This window comes from Apteryx rowi, unplaced genomic scaffold (genome assembly GCF_003343035.1).
Source record: "Apteryx rowi isolate R43461 unplaced genomic scaffold, aptRow1 scaffold_43, whole genome shotgun sequence".
Lineage (NCBI taxonomy): Eukaryota > Metazoa > Chordata > Aves > Apterygiformes > Apterygidae > Apteryx > Apteryx rowi.
Window position 1 is genome coordinate 3,374,410 of NW_020450683.1, and position 26,235 is coordinate 3,400,644.

Genomic DNA, 26,235 nt, shown 5'->3' on the forward strand with positions numbered 1-26,235 from the left:
GGATGCTACTGTCTATGCTGGAGCTGTGGGAATTTGGCTTCTGCCTTGCCCAGGGCTGAGGTTGCCACAGTGACATGCTGTCCCAACCGGCTGATGCCGCTCTCTTCCTCTGCAAGCTAAGCACAGCCAGGGCACGATGCCCAGCCCAGCATGGCCTGGGGTGACACGGGATATTGCTACAAGGGGCAACTGTGGCCCAAAAGCCTAGAAGCGAGAGGAATGGAGGTGCCTGTGTGCTTGTAAGGGGTGATGGCTCTTTGGACACAGCCCATTGCTAGCTCTGCCATGGTCCCCCTTGGGCCTGGTCTCCACCATGGGCACCGTTGCTCTGTCTGGCCTCGGTCACAGATGGGCAGGCTCAGCTTGGCATATAGGGAGATGCACAGTGGAGGAAGCCTGGGACAGACAAGCCAAAGCATCGGTCCAGCCAGGACAGGATGGCAGCAAAGCTGGGATGGCTGTGCCTGCTCTCAGCCCTGGCAGCACCATCAGGGCAGGGCTGGGAGACACCGGGCCATGACGGGCAATGGGTACCAGGGAGAGGGTTGTCCCAGCAGCACGTCAGTCAGTCTGAAGAGCTGCCAGCAGCGCAGGTCTCTGGCTGGGAGAGAACTTAACGGCTGCTGAAAGCAGAAGTAAGAGGCACACAGAAGTGAAAGCAGAGACCAGAGCAGCTTCCCACGAGCTCTGCTCTCAGCAGAGCACTCCAGAGGGATCAGCTGTGCTGCCATGGAGCCCCTATCCTTCCAGAAATACATCTGCTCCCTGAACCCCGCTGTACTGCCTCGCATCCTCAGGATTTGTTCCGGGGTCTACTTCCAAGGTGAGTGCTGGGTCCCTGCCACCGCTGAGCCATGCCCGAAGGCTGTGCCACCTCCTGGCTCCCCCTGCATCGCTGCAGCCCAGGCTCCCTTGTCCCACCTCGAAGGTGGAAGCCCCATCAGGGCTCCCAGGGGTGCCTGCACCCCTGCCACCAGCTACCTATGACCAGGGAGAGGCATAGATCCTTGCGCGATTGCTGCACAAGCAGCCACTGCCAAGGAACTGGTGCTTGAAGCACAGCTGCTTGCAACAGACCTTCTCTCCTACAGCCATCACCCAGCCAAGTGACCCAGTACATGCAATTGTGCTGCTAGGAAAGTGGTGGGGCACTAAAAACTCATCCAGGTTGGTCTTCCATCCCATGCACAGCTCTTATCCCAAAGGCGGCTGGCGGTGGCATACATGCTGGCCATGGGTCTGGCAGGGACAGAGCCACACACTCGGTGGCTGTAGGATGGTGGGACAGGGTGGCTCCTGGCTCCAATGAACTGAGCATGGCAAGAGCATAGACAGCAGCCTCACAATCTGGTCTGCAGCTCTCTGCTTCCTCCTGGGGCATATCACTGGGCAGATTTTAGGTCAAGGTGAAGTCCTCACCAAGGTAGCTTCCTCAACTGGCAGCAAAGCTGGTGGTGAAATGGAGCCAGCGTGAAAAGTATGTAGGCATTGGGAGCACACAGCCGGACCATACACTGCAAAGCAGCAGATGCTGATAGATGTTATGAACACCGATGCAATGTTTACCCTTAGGACCTGTAGGATTTGTAGCATCTGTTTAGGTTGCATCAACTTTTAAAGAGCAGGCAAAGCAGTTGTGTTGATCAAACTCTGTTTTCCTGTAGCTCAGTCAGGATGAATGTTTACCTTCCTTTCCCAAAGACTTCCCTTGGCCATGATAACATTTTTAAATTGGTAAATGAGTAAAAATGTCATTGTTCATTCAAACAGTGACAGTTAATTTATTTAGCAATCGGTGGTGGTGATGAGGTAGCTGGTGCTTTCTGCTTCCCATAGCAGAGGGTTTTGTCATCATCCCAGCAAGGGGAGACGTTTTGTTCTGCAGATGGTTTTGTAGCAGCTTGATGAATTCAGAGATTCAAGGGCCAAAAGAGCTATTGGTCCTGTGGGATGGTGTCGTGACATGGTATTGTACCCTGAGGAGTTCTTGCTCCAGGAAAGAAAGCCCATCCCAGGGCAGATCTTTCCCATCCCTTCACAGAGTGACCAAGCACTGAATCTTTCCTGATACTTGGAAACAGTGCCTGCATTTTGCCTTTGAATTTCATCATTTTGGCTTCCAGCCATTGATTCTGTTACACACTTCTGCATTGTTTTTCTTCTCCTTTATGACCCCCTACGCAGTTATCAGCACTGAGGCTTTCCAGGACATGGGCTGTACAAGCTTCCTGGTATTATTGATTCCTTAAAAATAAGCACTGGCCCAGCAAAGGCCCTCTCAGCCAGCTCTTCCAGGACTCCTTTTCTTGGCTGCTGGCAAATGATGTTTGACCTCATGGATAGATTAGTGTGTATTGGGGATTAATCAGTGTTGCAACTTGCAGATACGCCATCCTGCACAGTGATAATATTTCTTGAACACTTCTTTATTTGTTGCAATTATTAATCACTATTTCTGGCTTCTGCCAGCTTTTTTGATTAGCAAAATTTTGTGGGGGAGGGTGGGGGGGTCCCCAAAATGTTAAACAAAAATCCTATTGTCCTCAGCCCTTTCTTGGGCTGCTTTCCCAGCCATGAACTTTTCTTTGTCCTCAGCATCCCTGATCATGTTTTATATGGAGCGCACCTTCCTCTCTGGTCCTGCTGTGTGTGATTTGCCTGGGTAGTGCAGGACCAGCCAGTGCTCGCAGCCATCCCTGGGCTCTGCGCAGACACGGCTGCTCCAGCACCAGGCCTGGCCGGGGCAGGCGGCATCTCACTGCATGGACCCTCCTTGAGGCTTTTCAAGCATCTCACTGTCATCCAAGGAGGCCAACCATGCCATGTGTGTGCAGAGTTGCGTGGGTCTCTGCGTTCACCCACCCAACACTATGCTCTGGGCAGTGGAGCCCAGCCGCATATTCACTTTCTTTTTCAATAATGCCCTTGATGCTGTCATGGAGCCACAGTGTACAGGGCTTGCAGACTGTGCAATGCTTTCTCAAACCTCCCAGCCTTCACTTCTCTTTTCCTGGTTAATTTTTTCCATACTTCTTACTTGCACTTTGAGTTTCCCCCCACTCTGCACAAGCAGGCTCAGAGGTAATGTGGCTGTCCCACATAGCTGTTCCCATCTACGCTCTGCAGACAAGTGATCGCTGATGTGGCAATACCTGGAGCATCATCTGTCCCTCTCCTGGTGAGAGGGGGACCCCGGATGGTCTCCAACCGTATGTCCATCATTCGCTGCATCCTTCCTGCCTGGCTCCGCCGGTGTTGCCCTGTGCGTCGGGACCCTAAACCAGCATATTTACACCATAGTGTTTTTGTTTTCTGACTGCATGTGGGGCCACCAAAGCTGCCAGCTCACCTGGTTTGTTCATGTGACACCTTGTCAACCCCACCTCTGAGCCAGCAGACCAATTCTGCCTGTCCCCAAACAGCTGCCATTCTTTCCTCCCCCTCCTCCATTGGCCCCATCCCCTCAGCCCCCTTCAGAAATCCTTGGGGGCTGGAGGGACCCCTTCACCCCACCACAGCCACGGTGCTGCAGTCTTGGGCCAGAGCAGGGCACCCAGTGTGGGAGCCAGCTCCCTCACAGATGTTCAGCCTCTGGGGTATCAAGAGCGGTGCCCCGGCAGCATTTCCACACCTCATGGGCAACTTTCGTGGCCCAGCCTTTCCAGACAGGTCTTTCTGCAGAAAGCAGATCCTTCTATCAATCAGCTGAAAAGGCAATGCCATTCACAGACAGTGGTTTTTCATTTGTCCTCTGTACCCATCCATCTCTAGCTCCCTCCAGTGTCTTCCCTGCCTGCAGGAAGAGCTAAATAGATGGTTAAATCCAAAGACACGGTATGTTGGGACACAACTGAAATGATTTAGCTGTGTAAATAGCTGTGTGGATTAAGGCATGGGCACGACTGTTCGCACCTGCAGGAGCCTGGGGCACATGGGCTCAATTACCACCTAGTTACCTCAGTTCCCAGAAGGGACAAATGCTGTTGCTGGCGTCAGGCCACAGTTGGCCCCACACACACGCTGCCTCCCAGCTGCTGCCAGGATGTCATTGCAGCTGGCCAAGGGCTGGTTTGCCCAACACAGCACAGGGCCTGGCCACTGCGTAATCGATATTTGTTAATGATACCCAGCATGCTTGGACCGCTCGCGACAAGCGTTGGATGGGCATATGCACCACTAGCAGCTAGCCCAGTGAAACAGTAAAGGATAGTTTACTTTTTCACCCAGATGGAGAAAATTCAAAGCTCCAAGTCTAAAGCCCATCTTTGTGCGGGTGATTAATAGAGATCAGCACCTGATAAAAATGCTGTTAAAGGCATCTTCTTTGGGGAAATTTCTAACTGTGGCCACCCGCTCCATGCACGGGAGCTCAGGCTCTCCCTGCGTGGGGTGTGCTGTGCTCCATGGTGCTCAGCCCTGCCAGGTTACCTGGAGCCAGCCCCATTCTCATGCTGCAGCAGCGGCAGCAGAGCTTGTGGCCGTGCGTGGCTTGGAGCAATCTCTGCGCTCTGGTTATTGTGGCATCCGGGCAAGAACTGAGTCAGCAGGGCAGAAATAACCCCATTTCCTATCAGCTTAAAAATAGCAGCTGACATGCTTTAAGGGACGTGAGCTTCTGCACCACACCCCGGGGCTGCAAGCCAGTGGGTGCTTACCACCTCCTGCAGGGTGACGGCTCCCCGTCCTCCTCCCTGCCTCCTCCAGCCTGGCCGGTGAGAGGATGCTCTGCTGGGAAGCATGAGAAAAGCTCTAGCACTGTAAATGGAGCCACCTAAACAGTTCCGCAAAGGCACCCAGCAACATGCAGAGCCCAGGCAGGCTGCCCAGGACAGAGCCCAGCTCTGGTCCTGGACCGTTGCTGCTCCACAGCCCTGCTGCAAGGAGTGATCCCCCCACCCAAAGTTTTTTTTGGGGGGGGGGCAGCACACAGGGTAAGCAGGGGTGCTCCACAGCGTCGCAGGTCTGGCTCTTGCTCAGACCAACGGCAGCCACTGAATGGTCCTGTCCTTTTCTGCAGGCTCTGTATATGAGATCTCAGGCAACGAATGTTGCTTATCGACTGGAGACTTCCTAAAAATAATTGCCATCAAGCTGCAGAAGGTCATTTGTGAGGATGTGGAGATGGGGCAAACAACAGAACTGCCACTGACCTTTAAAGGTGAGTGGGGCTGCCCAGGCACAGCCCACTGCTGCCAGGACCCAGGCCCTGTGGGCACCCTGCATGTCCCAGCCCCATGGACCCTGTGCCCACTGCAAAGGGCTGCACACTCCCACCCCTCCCTTAATACCCCATCTCCTCTTCCCGGATTCCCATTGCATGCCAAAATGGCTATGGGGTAGCACCCCAGCCCTTCCCCTTGACAGGCAGCTTCTCATGTCAGATGCTGGGCCCTCATCCAGCACATGACATGGGTGCCATCATCCCCGGGGAGCCTTTCGCAGCATCTGTGAGCTCAGCTTCACCTTCCTGCAGGTCTCTTCCAGACCAGTCCGGACCCACAGCCATACGCAAGCCTGGAGGAGCTGATCCGGAGCAAATGGAGGGCCCAGGAGGCTCAGCCCTTGTGCTTCGTTTCGGCCACTGACGTTGCTGTGAACCGGCAGGTCATTCCCAAGGCACAGCCCATCTTTCTGGAGGCACTGCAGGGGAGGAAGGCAGCTGTCCGCACAGCAGGCAGCCACGGGGAGCTGCACTGGTTCTCGCTGCCTCGCTCCCTGCGGGGTCGGTTCTTCGAGTGCGGCGGGCAGCGGGACCTCACGCTGCAAGAGGTGCTGGGGCTGCAGGGCGGCTGGCCGCAACGCCTGTTCTGCCCCGCACTCGGCTCATGTCCCATCCTCCTCAGCCCCGTCTACGAAGTGCAAGCCATCATGCACTGTGAGTCCAACCGCAGGAATCAGGTGCGCGTGTGCCTGCATGGGCTGGGGCAGGTGTGGTGCAGCGCCGCTGCTGCCAGCTGCGCGTCGCTCGCTGCATGGGACCTGGCACGCACACGTGCTGGGGGCATGTCCATGGGCTTTGGGGATGGGATGGGATGGGAGGAGAGGGGATGCCCAGAGCCAGTGCTGCAGTGGCCCAGGCAAGGTCCGTCCACACAGGGACCGAGGTAAAAACCCAGCTCTGGCTTAGAAAAGCATTGCCCAAATGCCCAGCCTCGTGCAGGTTTGCCAGTCACAGCCCCGGGGCGCTGGGAGCCCCCGATATGCAGCATCAGCCAAGATAGCAGCAGTCGCAGCGATGGACAGGTGCCCGGCCCGAGGTGGGATTGCTCCTGCTCAACGATCCCTCAGCTTGAGCAGGCCCCCACGGCACGGCACTAACGGGGGAAAGGCCGAGCACAGCCCTCAGTGTGTCTCTTCTCCCTGCAGTGCGGAAGGACGTGGTGAAAATCCCCTCCACGCTGGAAGTGGATGTGGAAGACATCACGGAGGAGGTGCAGCACATCCATTTTATCAAGCCACTGCTGCTTAGCGAGGTGCTGCAGATGGAGGAAGCCCTCCCTGTCCGCGCCGAGATCCTGGAGGGGCCCAGCTCCCTGGCTGTCTTCAAGAACGACTGGATTGCCCGCCTGCAGAAAGGCCAGCAGATCCAGATCCATGGCAAGGGCTGTGCTTGGAAAGTCCTCGCCTCGGCTCGCAAGGGCACCCGCCATTTCCTCCTCTCCAGCGCATACCAGGGCAGGTTTCGGAGGCGCCCCAGGGAGTTCACCACGGCGTACGAGCTGGCTGCCAGCCTGCAGGCCAGCCAGCGCCTGCGTGTGGTGGTCACTCAGGACTGCGAGGGTCACGAGGAGGACATGCCCTCGCTCAGCGTGGGCGACCGGCTGGAAGTGCGCTGCCTGCTCCAGGCCAGCACCAGCACCACCGTGCTGCTGTGTAACCGAAGCAGCATTGAGGAAGAGGAGGGGGAGGAGAGTGAAGAGCTGATGCTGCCTCTAGACCTGAGAGGCAGCTTTGTGGAAGAGATGTGCGACAGCAAGAAGTACAGCCTCGCGGAGATCCTGGAGCAGCTCCCCCTGCCCTGCGACGTCAAGGTGGTGGCCAAGGACCCTTCGCTCACCCGCGACATGCTCAGCTCCTTCTCTGCCTTGCGGCTGGAGGTACGGGTCACCGAGCCCTTCTTGGTCAGCAGCTTCTGTGAGGAGCCAAACAAGAGCTTTGAGATCCCACCACGGTGGCTGGACATGTCCCTGTTCTTCACGGAGGAGCCTGTCCACCCACAGGCTCCCTCCACAGACTGGTCGCGGGTTGAGGAGCTGAAGGAGCCTTTCTACTACCACTTACTGAAGCAGCTGCCGGGCAGCTCAGCTCCCCCTCCACCGCGGCCCCCCAGGAGGAAGGAGGCTGTGGGCAAGGCAGGCCTCAGAACAGCCAAAGCAACTGGCCCTGAGAAAGCAAAGGTATGGCATGATCCTGCCCAGGGAGCAGGAGGAAGGGATGATGCTCCAGTGGGAAGGTGCCCTCAAACCCCAGATCCACCACCACCACTCCCAAGGCCCTGCATTCAGTCAAAAGCCTGTATCGTTTCTCTGCAGCCGCCTTCCCTGCCTGTGTCCAAGTCTCCCTTGTCCCAGAAAACAAGAAGCCCCTTCATTGCACGGAGCACCCCGAACGAGTACAGCATGCACCTCCGCTTGCAGAGAGCATCCCAGCCAAGCAAGACCCCAAAGGACAAAGGTGAGGCCACCATGGTGCTCTGCTCCCTGCACAGCTCCTCACCATTTAAACCTCAGCAGAAGCCCCCACAGCCCACTGCAGGGCTTAACCATGGACCTTAATCTGCCATGGTCCATCATCACAGTGCATTTACTCAATCCTTCTGTACTCTTCTCTTCTAGGTGCGGAGACCAGCGATTCTGACCACGACTATGAAACAGTTGATGAAGATCTTCAAAAGACAATTTGTAAAATGCAGACTGTCTTTCCTTTCTAAACCTCTAGTTTCTGGGAGCCTCCAAATATTCTTAGTTCCTAAATTAAACTCGTTATTTACAAAAGCTAAATATAGCCAAAAGGATCCACAGTGCAGCCTCCAACTGCCTCCATCGTAACAGATGCATCATCCCCGCTTTCCCTCTAATGCCAGAGGACGCTATGCACGCAGCATACATACCCTTGCTGTACCATAGCAGGTGGTTGTGCTATGTGCTGTCCACAGCTGTCACAGGTGGGACCCTCCAACTGCACCAGACCAGCATACAGAGGGGGGACCCATCCTAGGGACTGAGTGGCCACCAAGATGCCACTGAGATGCCAGCCAAGGCTCTTGGACATGTATCTTGCTCTGCTCCACTACATTAACATCATCGAGACACTTTATGCATGCAGCTTGAATAGGATCCTAAATGGCAGATATGCCATGTCTACGCCCATTTCAGACTGAAAACTTCTAATACCTTTATTGTATTTACATGTCATTTGTGCTACCTTTGCTGGGAGCTACCAGAGGCTTAGGAGACATCCACCAGTGGCTTTCTCCACATGCCCTTGTACCCATCAGCTAAGGCACAGCAATCCACCTGACTGGTGTTTTGCATTACCAGGAGCATGCTTTGGACACCAGTAACACCAACGCAGGCCCATTTCCAGACCTAGCAGCTTAAAACCAGAAGCAGGTGCATTTGGGAAGATGCTGAGCAACTGCAGTGGGATTCCTGGAAGCTCAGCATCCTTTTAAGTGCCTAACCATGGAGTTCAGAGACTGGATCTATAGTTTGGGATGCTGGACACTTCCACACATGTGGTTTGAGGCCAGCATTTTCAGACACTGTTTGGGACATGGCATGGGGAGGGGTATTACTAAGTACTTCGCACAGTGCAAACAATGCTCCATCTGGGGTCCGAACTGGTGATTCACATGCTTTTACAATTGCACATTCACTCCACAAGAAGAAACATCTTAAGAGATAGAAGCTGCATTTTCTCAGTGCTAGCCTAACTCACTTCTCACTCTGGCTTAATTTCTCAACAAGCTTGCAGTTTTAAGTTAAGATGTAAAATAAATTTTAAATTTCACTTGAGATAAAAACGTTTTTTTCCTCTCCCAGGGAAGACAGTTTTAAGTTCAACAGTTCTTTAGTTCATGTCATTCTTCACCTGGAATCTGGGGGAGGTTCACAAAGTTGCAGAGAGAATCTCATTCATTCAAGCCCAAGTCTTAGCCTGGATTTGGGCTGGTGTCTTCTTTTCCTCCGACTCTGCCCTGGGATTTACATTCAGTATCAGGACCGAGTACTCACCAAAACAGGGAAAAACTAGTTTCTTACCTGGCCTGTCATCTTACTAAGAGGCATTTAAACAACCCCAGGAACATTTTTCCTTGTCCCAGAAGAAAAACTAGTACCTGAACTATGGCTGGGAAGAAGATGGGCTCCAGACAGGGAGGAGGAGCAGGAGAGCAGGAGCATAGAGAAAATTAGAACAATTGAAAATATCCAAATATTTCCTCTCATCTCCTTTATTAGAACCAAAAGCACCCCGAGTTTTGATGCAACTTCGCTAATACTTTTAAATCAAACTTTTTGCAAAAGAGCCAACAGTTCTTCCCCTGACAGACCCAAGCCTTATTCCAAATCCTCCTGCTAGCCAGACGAAAGCAGGTGCTCTTGGACACTTTTAATAAACAGCAAATGGGCAACTAAGCGAAGAGTTGAACCTCCTCCCCAGCAGTCACATAATCATTCTGTAYGCTCCCACAGCTACTCTCAATTTCACTTATTTTAGCTTTCAAAAATGATCAGAGTTTTGCTTCCTAACCTGCACACCTCCCGCAAAATGGAAATAGTATTACTTTTGATTTCTGGATCCACTAGTTTCCATAGCACGGAAGTTCACCTGTTACACATCTATAGTACAATTTAGCCCCCAAAATACATCACCAGATACAGCTGTACTGCTATCTGAACCTGAACAGGATATACTGGTTTTGCTACAGCATAAACAACAGAAGCAACTACACTGGATAGCAAAGTCGATATTGATGCGCAATGGATGTGCAAACTGGGAATTGCTTTTTCAAAGCTGGGTCACATCATTAGTCTCAGATAACACAAAAACTTGCACTGAAACCCCCGATTTGCAGCTCATGTGAAACCCAGACTTGCCCAGCTTGCACGAATGCAGAATGAGTCCCTAATCACACATGCAGTTTTTCTAACAGGCCACCTGTCATGCAGGACACAGAACAGGCAATTCTCAACCGACAGATCAGTGCAGTACAGAAAACTGGGCTCCCATCTGGTGGGCACTGAGTGCATTTCAGTTTCTCAGCGTTCAGCTTGAGAGATCCCAGGCCCTGCTTTTCAGCAATGCTAAACACGTTTGCCACAGAAACCATGGTTCCTCTTGTGAGAATTGCTACGTTCCTTAAGGGGTCATTGTGAAAAATGCTCCTGAATATTTATGAGCTTCTCAAACGCTACCATTAATGAACGTAAAACAACTCCCATGAGGTAGTTTTCAGCTCTGCATTTTATATGACATGAAGCATATAATGACTAAGAGGACAGAGATATTCTGAAGCAGCTGCCCTCAAGAAGTGCTGCTCCCCTGAATGAGGCAGGATCACGCAGAGAAACAGGAAATGCAAATTTGTTATCACACATGCATCACCAATTTCAACACGGCTTTTTTTAACCTAACTTGCAGTGTTTTTATTATCTCTTTTTAAATAGCTTTTTTAAAAAAAAACTTGTTCCACAGGATGTAACTCTTTTTAGCTTGAGCTAAAGTGCTTATACTAACAAAAATGATTCTGGCTGTATTTGGAAGCCAGTGATGCAACTTGTAACTTCTTTCAGTAGCAGAATTCTTTAATTGCTTAGTGTCCAGACATTCACTTTAGTTTGACCTTTTAGAGTAATTTATTTCAAAACCTAAAGAAAAAAAAAATACAGTTAAAAACAAGTAACTCAGGAGAAAGCACGTGCTGTGTTTTTACCCACCTGGCTAAGTTTTATCAATGTAGATGGTTTTCCTGCTTTAGAAAAGAACAAAAGCCTGTAGAGCCACAAACGCATGCAAGACTACCCAAGTTAAAATTTTATTGTAAATATTCAAAAGCTTCAGTAACAAGATCCTCTTGTAGTACAAATATAGGTTTAAATGCACAGACTAAACTCATTAAAAAAATCTAGTCTTGATTACATTAGTGGAACATTTTTCTTGGCTACCCACTTTGTGAATGAAGTAAAATGAAGCTGTGTTAGGAGAAACTACTCCAGAAACAAAAGACAACCTGCCCATAACAAGATCAGAAAGAAATTTTCCTTTCTAACCCAGGCACTCTACTAAGAAACATAAAAAACAAACTGAAGTCTCTGAAGTTTTGAAGAGTTCAGCTTTTCTGTATCTATTTATACTTTTAATCACCTGGCCGCAGCATAGTAATTGAGTCAACAGAATTCTGTACATTTTGCTTGTCCTTGAATTCGGCAAAGTATGCGCTCACAGAGTAACTGTGATTTTCAAGGGCTAGGAAGAGCAAAGATCACCTTCCACGTCGCAAAGCTTGACAGGGTAACTTGAAGCACAGACAGGCATTTGTTTAGAACCAAAACCAGGTGGAAATAGCTTCACTCAGCATCTGTAGACTTATAGTGATCATCATCCACAGTGGAATAGATATGTCCCTCACTGCTAAGGAATTCAACTGCTTGCCTTGGAAGAAGAAAAAAAGCAGTCATTACTTCATGTTAACATCTTTCTTTCTGGGATTTCCTGCCTACAGACCCCATCCTTACTGTTTCTCTCTGGCATCTGCTAAGGGAAGCTCTCATGGCTCTATCCCATGGTCAGTTTAAGTGCTGACCCATTGCTCAGCAGGAATAAAAAGAAAGTTTCTCCAAAGGTAAAGTAAAATGCTCAGCCAATGGCTCTCAGCCTTTTCCTACCATGGAGGGAAAGGCCACCACTGTCTGTATTTTCCAGATACAAGCAGCGCCTACAACTGTCTGCTTCAAAGTGGACAGAACACAGAAAGATAATGGAATTTTCTGTCTTTAGACCTCACTATTTTTCTAAGTCTCAGAGATGAGAAGCTACATGAGACAGCAAAGAAAAAAAATCGTCTATTCCCAAATTTTGTCCAATATGCAAAGAGAGCAAAGATAGTCCTCAAACTCATGCAGACAACAGCACATAATGCTGAGGCACTGTAATACTCCCAGGTACATGTAACTTTGTTACTGAAGTGTTAAACAGTTTGTCTTGAAAAGGAGTGATGGATTTTATCACCACTTCATCTGACAATGGTTCAGTCTAACCTGTTCCGTTGAAAGACTTCAAAAGCTCAGACTCACTACCACACCCTACTGGAAATGTCTGAAATTACTAGAGTGGTTTAACAGGTAAACATCTTGCCCACTACTTCCCTCCCTTCTTTTATCAGACTCTAGGAAGGACAGCCTGAATGAAACATCCTCTGATGAAACACATCCTCTGCTTCTATATACTTACTTGATTGTTGCCATACTGATATTGTGGAGCTGAAATTTTAGCTCTTGAAGACTCATACCTTCTGCAACAGGGCAGTTCTTAATCAAGTTAAGCACCTGGAAGAACAAGAATCTAGGGATAGTGTATGCAGTTTATTCAGGAGTACAGCAGACTATGCTCTATTTTCCCATATTGCTTCTCCTCCTCTCCTTCTGTCCCATATGTTCACAGTACCATGAATACCACGTACATCTTCATTCAATTAGTTTGCAAAATGTTAGCTGCATTTACTGAGAAGACTCAAACTCCTTTTCACAGGAGCAGCAAAATTCCAGTTAAGACCACCTGGTCTTCAGTAAGTCTAGCAACACACAACCACCATTAGCATACAACTAAAGTTGTCTGTCATCAATGGACAGTTACAGGAAGGTCTAGGAGGAACTATCAGCCTTCACAGAACACCTTAACTTTCATTTCTTTGTCCTATATCACATCACAGCAGCAACCACTGTGACTGCTGCGTTCCAGGAAAAGTAGCTTGTTGTTTGCACCTACCTGACTCTGATGTGCTGTGAGTCCGTTCACTGGCAGGCTGCCACCTCCTCCGTAGCCCCCCATGTCACCTATCCCAGCAGAGGAGAGAGACTGAGGCATTCTCGATGCTGACTAGAAGAGTAAAAGAGCTGCAGTTACATGGGCTGCCCTCAAGCCTGAGGGATGAAAGACTGAATGTTATTTCAGACACACAGTAATTAAAAATAAATTCCCAAAAGAAACAATTGGAAATTGACTGCAGCACAATTTCCCAACAAGGAAGCCAGCATTCCTGCCATACCTTCACTGTAGCCCGCCAGCAATTTAAAGCTTTTCAGCCTCACAAGTCAAATACAATTTCCCTAAGGAAAGAAGAGGTCCATCTCTTTGGGAAATAACCAACAATCCCCTCATTCAGTGTAAGGGTTAAGATGGTGTTGGGATCTCCAAGTACATACCATAAGATTTTTTCTGAGGATCATATGTGCATTGACGATTTCTAGTATGTGTGTGGTAAATTCATTCATATTTTCTAGAGGCATGATCTTAAACGCCACCAAGCTTTTCTTATTCTTTCAGAGAAGAGAAAAAGAAAAAAATTTAAATCATAGCCAACAGGAACATGCTTAACACCCAATCCAATCATTATTTCTAGGAACAAGGATAGTGGTGGGTAGGGGGCTTGTCTGCATGTAACTAGTGCCCAAGTTTTTGGACTTGTTTTCATATGCGACTGAAATACATTATAGACAGAGCAACTTCTCACAAAATGGGGTAAAAATTTAGATTGATGACTCCTGGCTTTTTACCCATATAACTGACATAACACCAACAGCACTGTTCAAGAAGGCAGCACTGGCTGCTTACCAAGAAAAAAAAAAAAAAAAAAAAAAAACCCAACCCCCCCCCACACCCTATGAAATGAAAAGCCACATTCCAATGCTTTTAAAAAAGTTGTGCTAAAAAACTACCTTTCCCAAATACTAAAGCAGTAATTTGAAGATTAATTCACACAGTAAAGACAAAGGGAGAAACCTTAAACACATAAATATGTTTTTCTTTTTCTAACTGGCTAGTAACTAACTGCACTTTGCTTTAATACACGCATCACTGTTTGAACAGTGACTATTATGATGCAACTGTATGACATTATTACCCTTTATTAAGTGTCCCCCAGTAACCAGAATGAGATCTAAGCTCTATAGTACAAACATCCTAGAATGCAGTGGCCAGTACTGTTCAGCTGTACTGATCAACAGTGGCATTTTAAATGGATCTTCTGTCCTTTGCATTTAGGATCAATTAAAGTGATTCATACAGCATTGGCAAAAACATTCAAGGAAAAGCTGAACAAAGATCATGATTAACTGGATATTCTAAAAAGACCCTACTAACCACTTTACAAGATCACTAATCCTTCAAGCCACTGCTTCAACCTCATTACTTGAAGAGTCATGTGTAAGTAGCATGATTTTACCTGGAAAGATCGAAGATGACCAGCTACTTTTACGTAAGTTCCTGGAGGTACCACAACATTCTCACCACCTGCCTCCTTACAGAAAGGAAAAGGGGGAAAAAACAAGGTTTTGCTGATTCACATTTTCATTTCTCCATTATCACAATAAGTGACTTGAGAAAGGAGACTTATCTCAAGCAAACGCAAAAGCCATACATTCCTACGTCCAATAAGAACAGTCAGTATAAGTGAAAAATGGAAAAATCTGTAAGTTAAAAGTGAAAAAAAATTCTTGTTTCAACACACTGCATATTTGAGGGCAGCCAAAGTCAGTTGTATTACAGTGCTCTGGTGTCTTTGTCCACTTCTGAGGGATCTTCAAAAAAAGCACCAAAAGGGGAAAAAAATTAAGTAATAAAAAGGAAGTGTTCAGCTATAAAACTTGGGTCATGGGTATGGAAACAGCAACAGAATCTCTTTCTAATTTATGATGAACTTGTAGTTAAGCCAACTGAAAGTTTGCTTAATTACTCTTTCAGGTTGTTAACCTGAACTCAGCTGTTTGCCTTCAAAAATGTTTTAATAACATGGTCCAGCTTTAAAGGCTTGCTATATCAGCATGAGAATCCTGTAATGATGGTAATTTTCACTGGAGTCATGCATCTACACAAAGGTATTGAGGGCTCATCTCTCAATTCAGTTATGAAGTAACATTCGAGCGTCCGCCTCTAAATACCTCAAAAAATTATTCAGCATGCTTCAATGCAGAAACACATATGAATTTTAAAGCAGGAGGAGAGTTCTATACGATACTGGTAACCTCTGCTACAGCAACATTTTCCTTGGCTTTCAAAGGTATGTTATTCCCCAAATATTTTCCAAAATAGCAACATTATATTAAGTTTGTAACAAATGCGGTAATAAACGCAAACACAGTACGCACAGAGAATGTGACAGGGTGTTTATCGCAAAGAATCACTATAAACGACTAAGAACACCCAAGTTCTGAGTTTTCCCCTCCATTTAAAATATAAGGGGGACCAAACTGAAGTTAAATTCTCGCTCTTCCGTTCTTTGCTTACAGGTTAAATCTATCTTTTTCCACCTTTCCCAAACAAGCAGGGCTACAGGAACCACCTAAAAGCTCCTCTCTCTCCGCTGCATTCCCCACTGGTGCTTACGTCGGTATCAACCCACTGCCTGACATCCATCGGGGCCGCCGTCATGTCGTCTACTTTGTAGAGAATGTTTGTGGGCGCCTTCTCCGCGTGCCGAATTATCCCCATAACGGTGACCTGCGCGGGAAGAGGGAAGGCTCCGCTGCAGGGAGGCCGCCGCCGCCGCGGGGAGGCCGCCGCCGCCGCTCGCGTCGCTCCCGCTCGGGCTGCGGCGGCTCTGCCCGGAGGCCGCCCCGGGCGCTTACCTGGGAGATCTCCACGTCGCGGATCCTGAAGGTTTCGTCGACCTGCTCGGCTGCCAGCAGCTGCGACACGGTGCAGGGCACGATATTCTGGGAGCGGGCTCTCTGCAAGGGGGCGCCGAGGGGCCGTCAGCGCTGCCGGCCGCGCGCCCGCCCCGCGCCCCGGCGAGGCCCCGCTCCCGGCCTACCTGCTTCTTCTCAGCCTGGGTGCCGGCGGGGGAGCCGAAGCCTCCCGGGGACTGCATGTAGCCGCCTGCGGGCCCCGAGCCGCCCACGCCGCTGTAGCCGCCCTCGAAGGTACCTGAGGAAGGGGAAGGAGAGACCCTGAGGCGGCGGCAGACGCGCTACCCGCCGCCACCGCCCCCACCGGGCGCAGCAGCCCCGGCTCCTCCCGCGCCGGCGGCACGGTCCGCCCCGAGCTGCCCCCGGACACAGGCACCGGCACCGGCCCCAGCGCAGCGGCTCCCCGGCGGCCCCGCGCAGCCCCGGGCCCGCACCCTGCCCGCTCCACATGGCGGCGGCGCCAGGCCCGGCAGCAGGCAGCAGGCAGCAGGCGTCAGGCGGACCCGCGCAGCCCCTCCGCGCGCGCCGCCAGCAGCTGCCCAATCCGCGGGCTCACTGCTCCGGCCTGCCAGCCAATCACAATCCCCTTTCCTCCGGCTCCTTCCAATGGGGGAAGGCGGCAGGGAGGCTGCCGGCGCCATTTTGAGTGCTGGCGCAGCCCGGCCGCCGCTGAGGTGAGCAGGGCTGGGGCGGGGCGGGGAGCGGGCACGGGCACGGGCACGGGCACGGGACGAGGAGGGCAGGGCACGGGGGCGGGGCACGGGCAGGGCACGGGCACGGGACGGGGAGGCTGCCCGACATGAAGTCCTTCGCGCTCCTCGTGCTCTGCCCGCTCTCCGCGGCCCTCACAGGTAACGGGGCGCCGGGGGTGGTCGCGGCCGCGGGCGACTCCCGGGCGCCCGCCCGCCCCGCTGAGCTGCGGCGTCTCTCCCGGCGGCGGCAGGGCGCTTCTGGCACGTCACCGACCTGCACTGGGACCCCGGCTACGACGCGGCGGCGGCGCCCTCGCAGGTGTGCCCCTCGGGCGGCTCGCGGGCCGCGGCGGCCGCCGGGCCCTGGGGCAGCTACCTCTGCGACGCCCCGTGGCGCCTGCTGAACTCCTCCGTCTGCGCCATGAGGAGCCTCCTGCGGCAGCCCGACTTCATCCTTTGGACCGGGTGAGGAGCCGGGCCGGCAGCGCCGCCGGGCGCCGGGCAGGGCAGCGGCCGCTCGCCCGCCGAGGGGGCTCCGCGGGGGCCCGCCGGGGCGCGACCTCCGCCGCCCCCGCCGCGGCGCTGCCCTGCCCGGCCCGGCCCGGCCCGCGGAAAAGCAGCAGGTTCAGGATTGGCCTTGCAGCCATGCTTTTAAAAATGAGGAAATCCGAGTTCGGGGCTCGCGTTTTCCATCATTTCGCTGAAGTCCCAGGAGGCGAATACCTGCGCTTGCATTGCTAGGAATCTGCAGATACGAGAGGAAAAAAAAAAAACAACACGCCAAATATTCCAAAAATTGGCAGGACTGGTTCTGTTTACTCACGCTTTTCGGTTTTGCCTTGATCCAGTGTGCTTTGAGGACTGCCGGTTTTGGCCAGGAACCTTTGTTAGAGAATGGGGAGCAGGAAGACTTGGGTGTGAAGAGTTCATAGTAAATTCAGGGGGTTTAATAAGGTAAGCATTTTGGAGAGGCGAGATTTGGCTACGCCTTAAATTGCAAAATGGAGGCTTCCAGCAGAGCTGTACGAAGTGGAAGGGAGACAGTGTAGCAAGGCTGTTAGGAGCGGGAGGCCGGGCTCCTAACAAGCCCCAGCAATGAGGGATTCTCCAAGAAACTCCAAGTAAGATGAGGCAAAATGTTAGAATTCACCATCCTTTCCATTTCTTCAATTGTTGCCAGCCCTGTCTGACTTCACACAAATTCCGAATACCCAAAAACGCTTGGGGGAATGGAGCTTACTCATTTCCTTGGTGCACAAGCCCTGCCTTGTTAGAGGCACCAGTAGAAGGGCATCAGAAAACAGGCTTGCTGCATTTCTTCAAACTACAGAGAGGAACCTGGAAGATTTGCCTCAAAAAGGGGCTATTTTTCTTTAAAATTATAAAGAACCTCCCCAAATGGAGCTTTCTCATAGTATGGTGTCCAGAAGTGGGCACCCTGTTCTACAGGAGACCATAATAGCACTTGCAGACAGTGAAGGATTTATTTTGTATTATGTCTGTAGGTTCATACACTCCTCTGTAATGTCTGCTGCTTCTTCTAACAGCCCAGTGTTCCCTGTGAGCTTTTATAACCCCGGTCCTGATCTGCAGTGCTGTTGACTAACCCATTGTTCCCACTTTATATTTGTGCAGATGATCGTTTCTGCTTAGAAATAATTGTTAGTCCTTAAAACTTCTGTCTTGTTTTTCTCAAACCGTTTCTCCCAGTTCTTCAAAATCTGTCTGAATTTTAATCTTATCCTCCAATGGACTCGTAATCCTTACCCCAATATTGTCTACAGATGCCAAAAGCATATTAGTGAAAGCATTGAAACATGTGTCTGCTAGATTTTTAGAAGTAGATCTCAAGGGTCACTGCTTTATTGGAGGCGTCCATTTGTTTCATTTTCAATGGAAGAGTTATCTTGCTGCTCTCTTGGGTACAAAGAGTTTTGTTTCACTATTGCTGATCAAATTTACTACCAGACTCTGAAACACTGTTCCTCACAAGATCGCCAGTGATCTGTAGCATCTATTAAATACACTGAGGTAGAATAAGGCTTCGTTTCTTGTGCTTGTGTATAGGTTTTTCAAGGTAGAATAAAGCAGAGCAGGTCTTTACCATGAGCAATTCCTTGAAACTCCGTGAGTGCCCTTGACAGTCAGAGGGCATAAACCCAAGTTCTCTGCCTTATCACTTTAAGCATATGCACTGCTAGTCGTAGATGATGATTCTGCTGTGTGTGTTTGTTTGTTTTTGTGTGTGTTTGTTTGTTTGTTTGTTTTCTCCAGAGATGATACTCCTCATGTCCCCAATGAGCAGCTTGGAGAAAAACAGGTTCTGCATATAATTGAAAATCTGACTTCTCTGATAAAACAGATATTTCCAGGTAGGATTTGAGAGAATGAATAGAGGAGAGGAGTACAAAGTCTCATGGGAAGAACTTACCATTGTGGAGAAATGATATAATTAGGAAGGGGAAAGGCACTGAAATGCTGTGGGCGTTAGGACTAGTTTGTCCTCTTCCTAGTTGCTGTACAGGCCACTTGAATCAAGACATGTCTGACACACCCTTGCTGTTTCAGATTAATTTACTCAGAAGAGGGGAAAAGAAACATTTCTGTAACTACTCATTATGAAAAACAAGGCTGCAAAATTTCTTCTCACTTAATCCATCTCAGCAGTGAGGGAAGAAGTATTATTGACAAGGAAATCTCACTAACTCTGACTATAAAGACATGGCAGTCTTGCTCTGCAGTGGCTTCCCTGAGGACAGATGGTCTTTGCAGTATTGTATCCCTGGTCCATGCAACCACACAGGTTTAGTGTGGATGGTAACCTTTTATGAAGCTCTCAAGCCTTGCTATTCTTTTTGAGTCTGTAAGTTCACTAGAGAGCTTTGGTGCTGAAGAACTCTGAAGTTTGAATGGATTCCTCTGTGCTTCCTTTTCTCTGTCTCTAGAAACTAAAGTCTATGCTGCGATGGGCAATCATGACTTCCACCCCAAGAATCAGTTTCCAGGGAAGGAGCACAGGATCTACAACCAAACGGCCGAACTATGGCGCTCCTGGCTGAACGATACTTCCGTTCCTCTGTTCAGAGCAGGTGTGGCACCACTAGCCCATGTTAGTGTGCTGGGAAGATGGCAGTGGTTAGGAGAGTCACCATGAATGAACTGTCCCTGCTTTTATTCCCGAAACTACAGTGTTTGTGGAGGAAGGATCCAATTTAAAAATGATTCCTAGCACTGAGTTTTCCTGCATGCAAGAAAAGGAATTTCTTTATGCTTTAGTCTCTCCTGCTTTCCTAGAGTTGTAGGAAGGTGTCTCTGCAGAGAATGGTGGGCTTCAGTGAAAATAAAAAAGATCTCTCAAGAAAGCTGCTGCCGTAGATCAGCACTATGGCTTTCTATAGCTTCCCAGCTCCTGGACTGTCCTGTACATGCTCTTAACACCCAGGGCCTCCTTTCACCTTGAGTGGCACATGCAGGACAAGAAGACACAGGGAAGAGTCACACCAAATCCATATCCTGGACTGGTCAGAGCTGCTGGTTACTGTGTAACCAGTCAGAGCTGCTGGCACCTTGTCTAGATAGTGACTCTGCTGTGGCTGTTGCCAAGGAGAGCTGAGGGAGGTTCACAGGGATTTGGGGACACAACTGCCCATGTGGCCAGAACTCCAGCTCTTTCTCCTGCTGGTTGCATTTTGCAGGTGCTTTCTACAGTGAGAAGCTGCCCAGCCCAAATACAAGGGGTCGAATGATTGTCCTCAATACCAATCTGTACTATGACCAGAATAACCAGACAGCTGCTGAGGAAGATCCTGGCGGGCAGTTCCAATGGCTGGAAGAAACACTGACCAACGCCTCAAAAGCAGAAGAAATGGTAAAAAAGAAAAAGAAGGGGGAAAAAAAAAAAGCCTTTGTTCCAGGCTTCTTCCAGCCTGGAAGAATGACACTCCTGATGCCCCTGTGTGCCAAGGACCAGCAAGTCAATGCTGTCTTCGGGAAGCATGGGATCTGCATTCAGGGCGGCTCTTTGTATTGTAGGTCTACATTGCTGGGCACATTCCTCCTGGTTTCTTTGAGAAGAAAAGAAGCAAGCCCTGGTTCCAGAGTAACTTTAATGAAAGATACCTGAAAATCGTGCAGAAGCACCATAGAGTGATTGCTGCCCAGTTTTTTGGACACCATCACACTGACAGCTTTCGGATGTTTTACGGTGATACAGGTACCAAATGTAGCCACCCAAGTATTTGCATGATAGCTCTGTTCAATCCCCCCAAAATCATTGCTGAAGAGGATTTTCAGTGACTGTTAGCTGAATGCAGCCGAGAAGCCAGAAAAGGCTCGTTTGCATCTTGCTTTCTAAAAAGGCTTGTAAAATGCTTTSTTCAACAAGACCCAACAGTGGATGGGATTCCCCACCCAGACCTAGAGCTCTAGCTGTCCTTCCTGCTTCCCCTCAAATTTTGTAGTTTCCTCTCACAGTGCCTTGCTGTTCATCCTGCTCCATCCTGAGGGTTTCTGAACCTTAGCTGAGGCATAAGGGAGCAACTATAGGTCTGCACAGTGGCACTGTGGGTAGCGCTCTTTGGGTCTCATTCACTGAGGGCGATTCTCTTGCTCACCCTCACTGTAGAGTCTTTTACTTATGCCAAGCTGCAGAAGGCCTGCTTTTAGCTGGAGAAATTCTGTTCAATCTCTGATGCTATTCAACACACTGATCTTCATGTGTTCACTGTTGCAACTAGATCTGGTGAGCAATGGGTGCAATGTGATCAGTGGCCAGGATGCTCATTGCAGTGTGGACTGGGTCTGCTACAAGCCAGGCCTCTCCCACTCATGGTTTGTTTTGCCTTTCTATTAAGGTTCTCCAGTCAACGTCATGTTCTTAGCCCCTGGAGTGACTCCTTGGAAAACAACATTACCTGGAGTGGCCAATGGAGCCAACAACCCTGGGATCCGGGTGATTGAATATGATCCAAACACCCTTCAAGTGAAGGTAGGGGATGCCATCATGCTTTGTACTGGAGTCTCAGTTGGGTGCTTTAATTGCTCCATGTGTTTCTAACAGGCAGGACTACAGGGAGCCAAGAAGCTATGTAGCAGAGGATCTAAAACAAGGTATTCCAGTCTTGCAGCTAGCATAAAGATTTACAGAGTGTCAGTGAATAAGGGCAATGACACCACATTTGGCTGGTCTGGGCCTCCTGCTGGGATAAGTCCCAGGGCAATGCAAGAGAGTTCAGACTTGTTTGTTCTTCAGGTCTTCAGCTAGTCTCCTTTTACACTTGCTTTACAATCCAGGTAATGTGGATTCCAGAACTCTCTTTAGGGACTAACAGGCTTGCTGAACACCCTTCAAAAACTCTAGCTTTCTAGAAAATTATTCGGATCTCACCTACATTCTGAATTAATTCATTTTGTAATGGGATCAGAAGTTAGTTGAATTGCAGGGAAGGCTTCCATTTCCTTTGTCTTTCATTTGCAAAAAGGTGGAGGATGGTGTTTTTGTGCCTTTCTTTGCAAGGGATAAAGCATCTCTGCAGATACTGTATTTACATGTTTGCAGCATAAGAAATGCATGCTTGTCTGTCCTAAAATATACTGTGGAAAGCTAGAGAGCTAGTGAAGCAAGGCAGAGAGAAAAAGAGCAAGAGATTGAAAACAGAAGTTTTGTAGAACTTTTTTATTTAATTTTGTTCACACTTGAGTAAATAACTGCTCAGTTCTGTAATGTTTCTCCAACTGTCCCTTCTGCCAGAGGACAGTGTTGATCATAAATACCAGAGTGATTTTTGGAGGAGGCCAGGCTCAAAATTCCTGATGTTTCAAAGTAAAAATCAAACAGAGAAAAGCCAACCCTTAAGCACTTATAAAATAATAAAATGGGATAAAGCTGCTTCTATAGTGAGTGCTGAATGCTCTCACCTGAGGCATCTGTCCCTAGGTTCACATCTTGGTAAGAAGCATCTGTTGGGAGACAGGTAACCTCCCACCACGTGTGCTGCCTGCTGCTGAATGCACTTTGTTGTGCTACACACCAGCATCTAGGAGAATGGGCTGATCAGATCCTAGTCAACTGCTTCACTCAAGGGCTGATCCTTTCCTGATTTCTCCTTGTTCTGCTTTTTTTCCCTGCAGGATATGGTGACTTACTATTTGAATCTAACTCATGCTAATATGATGTCCCCAATATGGGAGAAAGAGTATAGGCTGACAGAAGCTTTCCAAGTCCCTGATGGCTCTGCCCAGTCCATGCAAACAGTGCTGGAGAGGATGTCAAAGGATGCACAGTATCTGCAGCGGTATTATGAGTTTAACTCTGTCAAGTATGACCTTACCCTGTGTGAGGAGGCCTGCCGCATTGACCATGTTTGTGCCATCAGGGAAGTTGATTTTATACGATACAATGAGTGTATTAAAGCCAGCAGCTCTGCCTCTGCCATCAGCAGTGTTTTTCTTTTACTGGTCTGCTTGCTGTTAGCTCTCCTCCGTCCCCAGCAAGCACTCTAATGACTTAGAACAGAAGTGAGTGAAGAGAGGACATGCTTCACAGCACATTTGAATCAGCAATTGTGAATACTTTTGGCATTGAGAACTTACTCGGAAACCAAGACAAAATTAGTGGCTTTAGTAAAAGCTCTCCAGTGCTGATTTGAACACTTCTAGTAAAGATTGATGTATTGGGAAAGGGCAATGATTGCCACGAAGATTTCTCATGCCAGACTGTCCTGCATCAGGGAGTTTCCCTTCCTTCATCTGTGACTTCTGAGGTGGTCTTACAGTTCAGCAGATCAAGGCCAGGCTTCCCCCTAGATTTTAACTTGACCTAATGTATGAGAGCTGCGAGTTGCCTTACGTTCCCAAGGAGTCTGCCTCCAGATACATTTCTCACATTAGCACATGCTTTTCTTAAAAGATCACACAGCTGGAGACCTGGAAGGATTCATTTCAGTGACCTTGTATGGCCTTGCCTTTAGCTTATGAGAAAAGCCAGGTAGGATTAGTTCTTCCTCTGACAGTGTATGAACTTCTACAGGTTTGGGCCATGATTTTCTCATGTCAGTGCCCAAGATGAGGCTCCAGGGCAAGAAGCCTGATTTTTCAAGTCTTGAGCACGAACAGCTCTTCCTCAAGCACATTTTTTGCTCTTTTAACTTGCATCCATTTTTTTTCTTCCCTTCTTGCAATGCTGGGGCATTGCAAGCTGACCTTGACTGCAATGAAGCACTTAACAGTTCAGTTATTTGCCCGCCTTGGGCTCTTCCCAGCTTCCATCTGAGCCATGAGGGAACTGATACAAAGTGATGTTATTGGACCCTTTTAGGTACAGGTAAATGAGACATAGAAGAAATATTTGCATTGTCTGTGAATGGCAGCCCCAGGCTCCCAGAGATCCGATTAGGGGCCAAGGAGAACACAAGCTAACAAGGCGAGTGGAAAGTCATACTAAGAACATGTAGCCTAAGCACACCAATGTGTTAGTGCAATCCCAGACTGCTTACACAAGTCATCTGCATGCTGTCAGCAGACCGTTTTGCCAGAAAGGCATATACAACTGAAAAGTGGAAAAGACTGTGGAAGTGAGGATAAAGCCAGTCACCTGCGAGCTGAATACCACAGGTTTGACATGCAGATATGATCCTGGGCCTACCAGAGAAGCACTAGTGCAACAGAGGTATGTTATGTCAGAAAAGAAACAAGGATGCAAGAGGAATGGCCCTTGCCTCTAATGCTGTTCAGCAGATAGAAGATAGAAGACTCTCGTATGACCGTGGACAGCCAGCTGCTGCTCTGCACCTCAGTTTAGGAACTTCAGGCTTCAAGATCCAACCTTTACATTCAAAACATGAAGCAGCCAACTTGCATCTCAGACCTGGTCTTCACAACTAAAATTCTGTTTTGGCTGACTATGAACAGCAGTCTCCCATAGGAGATACTTTCTGTGCTACCTTTTCTCCCTAGCGTTGTATAGTGGGGTACATGCTTCCAAGACATTAGGTAGCTGTCTAGTATTCTGGGCATAAAAACCTAAAGTGTATGAATCCTTGTTCTGTTCCAGGGAGATGTCTTGCTGGGAGCTGATTTATAGCTTCTCTATTGAAGTTTAATGGGTAAGGTGAAACTGAGATGGATGGAGTGAAGTAGCACCCCAGTGACAGCGTGTAGTGCTGTAGCGTATGGTCTATTGGAAGTAAGTCGAATGCTAGACCCACAAATCGGCTGACTGAGAACACAAGTTACCAGTGCAGGGCCTGGGGGGAGATGGGCTAAGGGCGCTGGTGCTGGGGGGTGGCTGTAGTACTAAGTTCTGCAGTGCCCCTGAAATCTTTTTGTTGTTTGCATCAGGATTACAAAATTGGCAGTTCCTGAACCAGCATCTCTGGAGGTTTCTTGCTTCTGCTCATGCCCTGATTTGTTTTAAAGCAATCCCCTGAAGTGCACATGGATGAGTGTTATAGGAAAACATTCAAGGTAAATACTCCAGCATTAGAAGGTTGCAGAATTGGCTGTTTTTGCTGTGTGGGTGGAGATGGGTCTCTCTGCAGTTCTGCAGACCAAGCATTGATGGCATGTGAAAATGGTTTCCGTTGAGAAATATACTGTAAATCATCCAATGTGTATGGATTAAAGGGAGTGAATGATTACAAAGTTCACAAAAAAATGCTAGTCAGCATTGATAATAAATCTTTCTTGATCATATACGTGGCAGTGTCTTTTCACCACCTCCACACTGGGTTGGGAACAACTTYGTGGTTCCAGAGGCTTTGAGGGGACCGTTGGTTTTGGGTTTTGGCTCAGATCTCTAGTTCCAGCAGGAGGCTGGGGAAAGGGAATCCTGAGCCAAGGCAGGGGCATCCCTCTAGCACCACGCTGTCTGTGAGGGACACAGTTCAGCTCCCCGTTAGCACTTCCTCCTGAGCGCTGGAGTCTCTGTGCGCTCCTGCACATAGATACCTAACCCAGGGCAGTGATTTTTCACTGGTGGGGGAATCAGAGTCGTGCAAGCAAAAGTGAACTATTTGTGTGTGCTGTCTCTGGCTCTCAGGGTGCTCTGGGGCTACAGCTAGGAAAAGAAAGAAAATACTGTGCTGAAGGTTGTGGATCAGGTGCTGGGAGGGGTTTTTCGGGATGAGCTGGTCCCTGGGGAATGATATAAGTGCCTCTCACCTGTTACTGTAGTGCTGCCTGGGCTCCAGCGAGGTGGGATGTGCGTGTCATGTGTGGCTGTGAAAATAGGATGAAGAGCTGGAATGATTCCAGCTGGTGGGTTGGTTTTAGTTTGGAGAACATTCCTGAGAAACAGACTTAGATACTCTGAAGAGCTTTATGTTTAAGCTCTGCGTTTTCCTTTAGAAGGGCCCTAAAGCAGAGAGTAAGGGTGGGGGAGAAGCCGTGGGGAAGTGGCTGGCTGGTGACCGGGCAGAAGGGGGTGCCCCAGGGCTGGCGGGTGGCTGCAGGAGTGCACGGGGTGCTGCACAGAGGAGGGGGGTGCCCGCCCTGCAGGCAGGTGGTGACCGGGCGCGGGTGCAGCGTGCTGCGCAGCCAGGCAAGGCCGGCAAGGGGCGCAGAGCGCTGGGCAGCCGGCTGGGCCTGCGCGTGCCGTACCGCTGGGCCGGGACCGGGGTGCAGGCAGGCCCGGGGCAGGG

General features: G+C 49.4%; 3 protein-coding genes across 8 annotated transcripts; 2 read left to right on the forward strand and 1 right to left on the reverse strand.

The window, feature by feature from the left end:
• Window positions 1–592: 592 nt before the first annotated feature.
• Window positions 593–8,996, forward strand: THEMIS2 (thymocyte selection associated family member 2). Of its 2 annotated transcripts, XM_026076399.1 has the most exons (6): window positions 593–823; window positions 5,018–5,158; window positions 5,474–5,875; window positions 6,367–7,397; window positions 7,533–7,674; window positions 7,836–8,996. In XM_026076399.1, exons 1-6 carry the CDS (start codon window positions 730–732, stop codon window positions 7,928–7,930), a joined length of 1,905 nt encoding a protein of 634 aa, XP_025932184.1. In that variant the 5' UTR covers window positions 593–729; the 3' UTR covers window positions 7,931–8,996. The 2 variants fall into 2 exon arrangements, with proteins under 2 accessions (XP_025932184.1, XP_025932183.1); XM_026076398.1 differs by having other exon boundaries at window positions 6,367–7,674.
• Window positions 8,997–11,014: 2,018 nt separating this feature from the next.
• Window positions 11,015–16,425, reverse strand: RPA2 (replication protein A2). Its single transcript, XM_026076383.1, has 9 exons — window positions 16,340–16,425; window positions 16,031–16,143; window positions 15,846–15,947; window positions 15,604–15,717; window positions 14,444–14,518; window positions 13,425–13,538; window positions 12,988–13,098; window positions 12,454–12,548; window positions 11,015–11,655 (listed from the first exon to the last, which is right to left on the reverse strand). Exons 1-9 carry the CDS (start codon window positions 16,353–16,355, stop codon window positions 11,571–11,573), a joined length of 825 nt encoding a protein of 274 aa, XP_025932168.1. The 5' UTR covers window positions 16,356–16,425; the 3' UTR covers window positions 11,015–11,570.
• Window positions 16,426–16,671: 246 nt separating this feature from the next.
• On the forward strand, window positions 16,672–25,288 carry SMPDL3B (sphingomyelin phosphodiesterase acid like 3B). Of its 5 annotated transcripts, XM_026076360.1 has the most exons (8): window positions 16,672–16,756; window positions 16,849–17,062; window positions 18,872–18,969; window positions 19,543–19,686; window positions 20,293–20,465; window positions 20,630–20,810; window positions 21,451–21,584; window positions 22,727–25,288. In XM_026076360.1, exons 1-8 carry the CDS (start codon window positions 16,705–16,707, stop codon window positions 23,096–23,098), a joined length of 1,368 nt encoding a protein of 455 aa, XP_025932145.1. In that variant the 5' UTR covers window positions 16,672–16,704; the 3' UTR covers window positions 23,099–25,288. The 5 variants fall into 5 exon arrangements, with proteins under 5 accessions (XP_025932145.1, XP_025932148.1, XP_025932146.1 ...); XM_026076361.1 differs by lacking the exons at window positions 16,672–16,756; window positions 16,849–17,062 and adding an exon at window positions 17,197–17,551; XM_026076363.1 differs by lacking the exons at window positions 16,672–16,756; window positions 18,872–18,969 and having other exon boundaries at window positions 16,976–17,062.
• The last annotated feature ends 947 nt before the right edge of the window (window positions 25,289–26,235 follow it).

Bases quoted from the DNA above. Each gene is read 5' to 3' on its own strand.
- THEMIS2 (XM_026076398.1), top strand. From the start codon at position 730: ATGGAGCCCCTATCCTTCCAGAAATACATCTGCTCCCTGAACCCCGCT. The intron at 5,159-5,473 runs GTGAGTGGGGCT...ACCTTCCTGCAG, and splicing joins ACTGCCACTGACCTTTAAAG to GTCTCTTCCAGACCAGTCCG. The intron at 7,675-7,835 runs GTGAGGCCACCA...CTTCTCTTCTAG, and splicing joins CAAGACCCCAAAGGACAAAG to GTGCGGAGACCAGCGATTCT.
- RPA2 (XM_026076383.1), bottom strand. The intron at 13,539-14,443 runs GTAAAATCATGC...CTTCTCTGAAAG, and splicing joins GTCATCTTCGATCTTTCCAG to AATAAGAAAAGCTTGGTGGC. The intron at 11,656-12,453 runs GTAAGTATATAG...TCTTCTTCCAAG, and splicing joins ATCAGTATGGCAACAATCAA to GCAAGCAGTTGAATTCCTTA.
- SMPDL3B (XM_026076360.1), top strand. From the start codon at position 16,705: ATGAAGTCCTTCGCGCTCCTCGTGCTCTGCCCGCTCTCCGCGGCCCTC. The intron at 17,063-18,871 runs GTGAGGAGCCGG...TGTTTTCTCCAG, and splicing joins GACTTCATCCTTTGGACCGG to AGATGATACTCCTCATGTCC. The intron at 19,687-20,292 runs GTGTGGCACCAC...TGCATTTTGCAG, and splicing joins CGTTCCTCTGTTCAGAGCAG to GTGCTTTCTACAGTGAGAAG.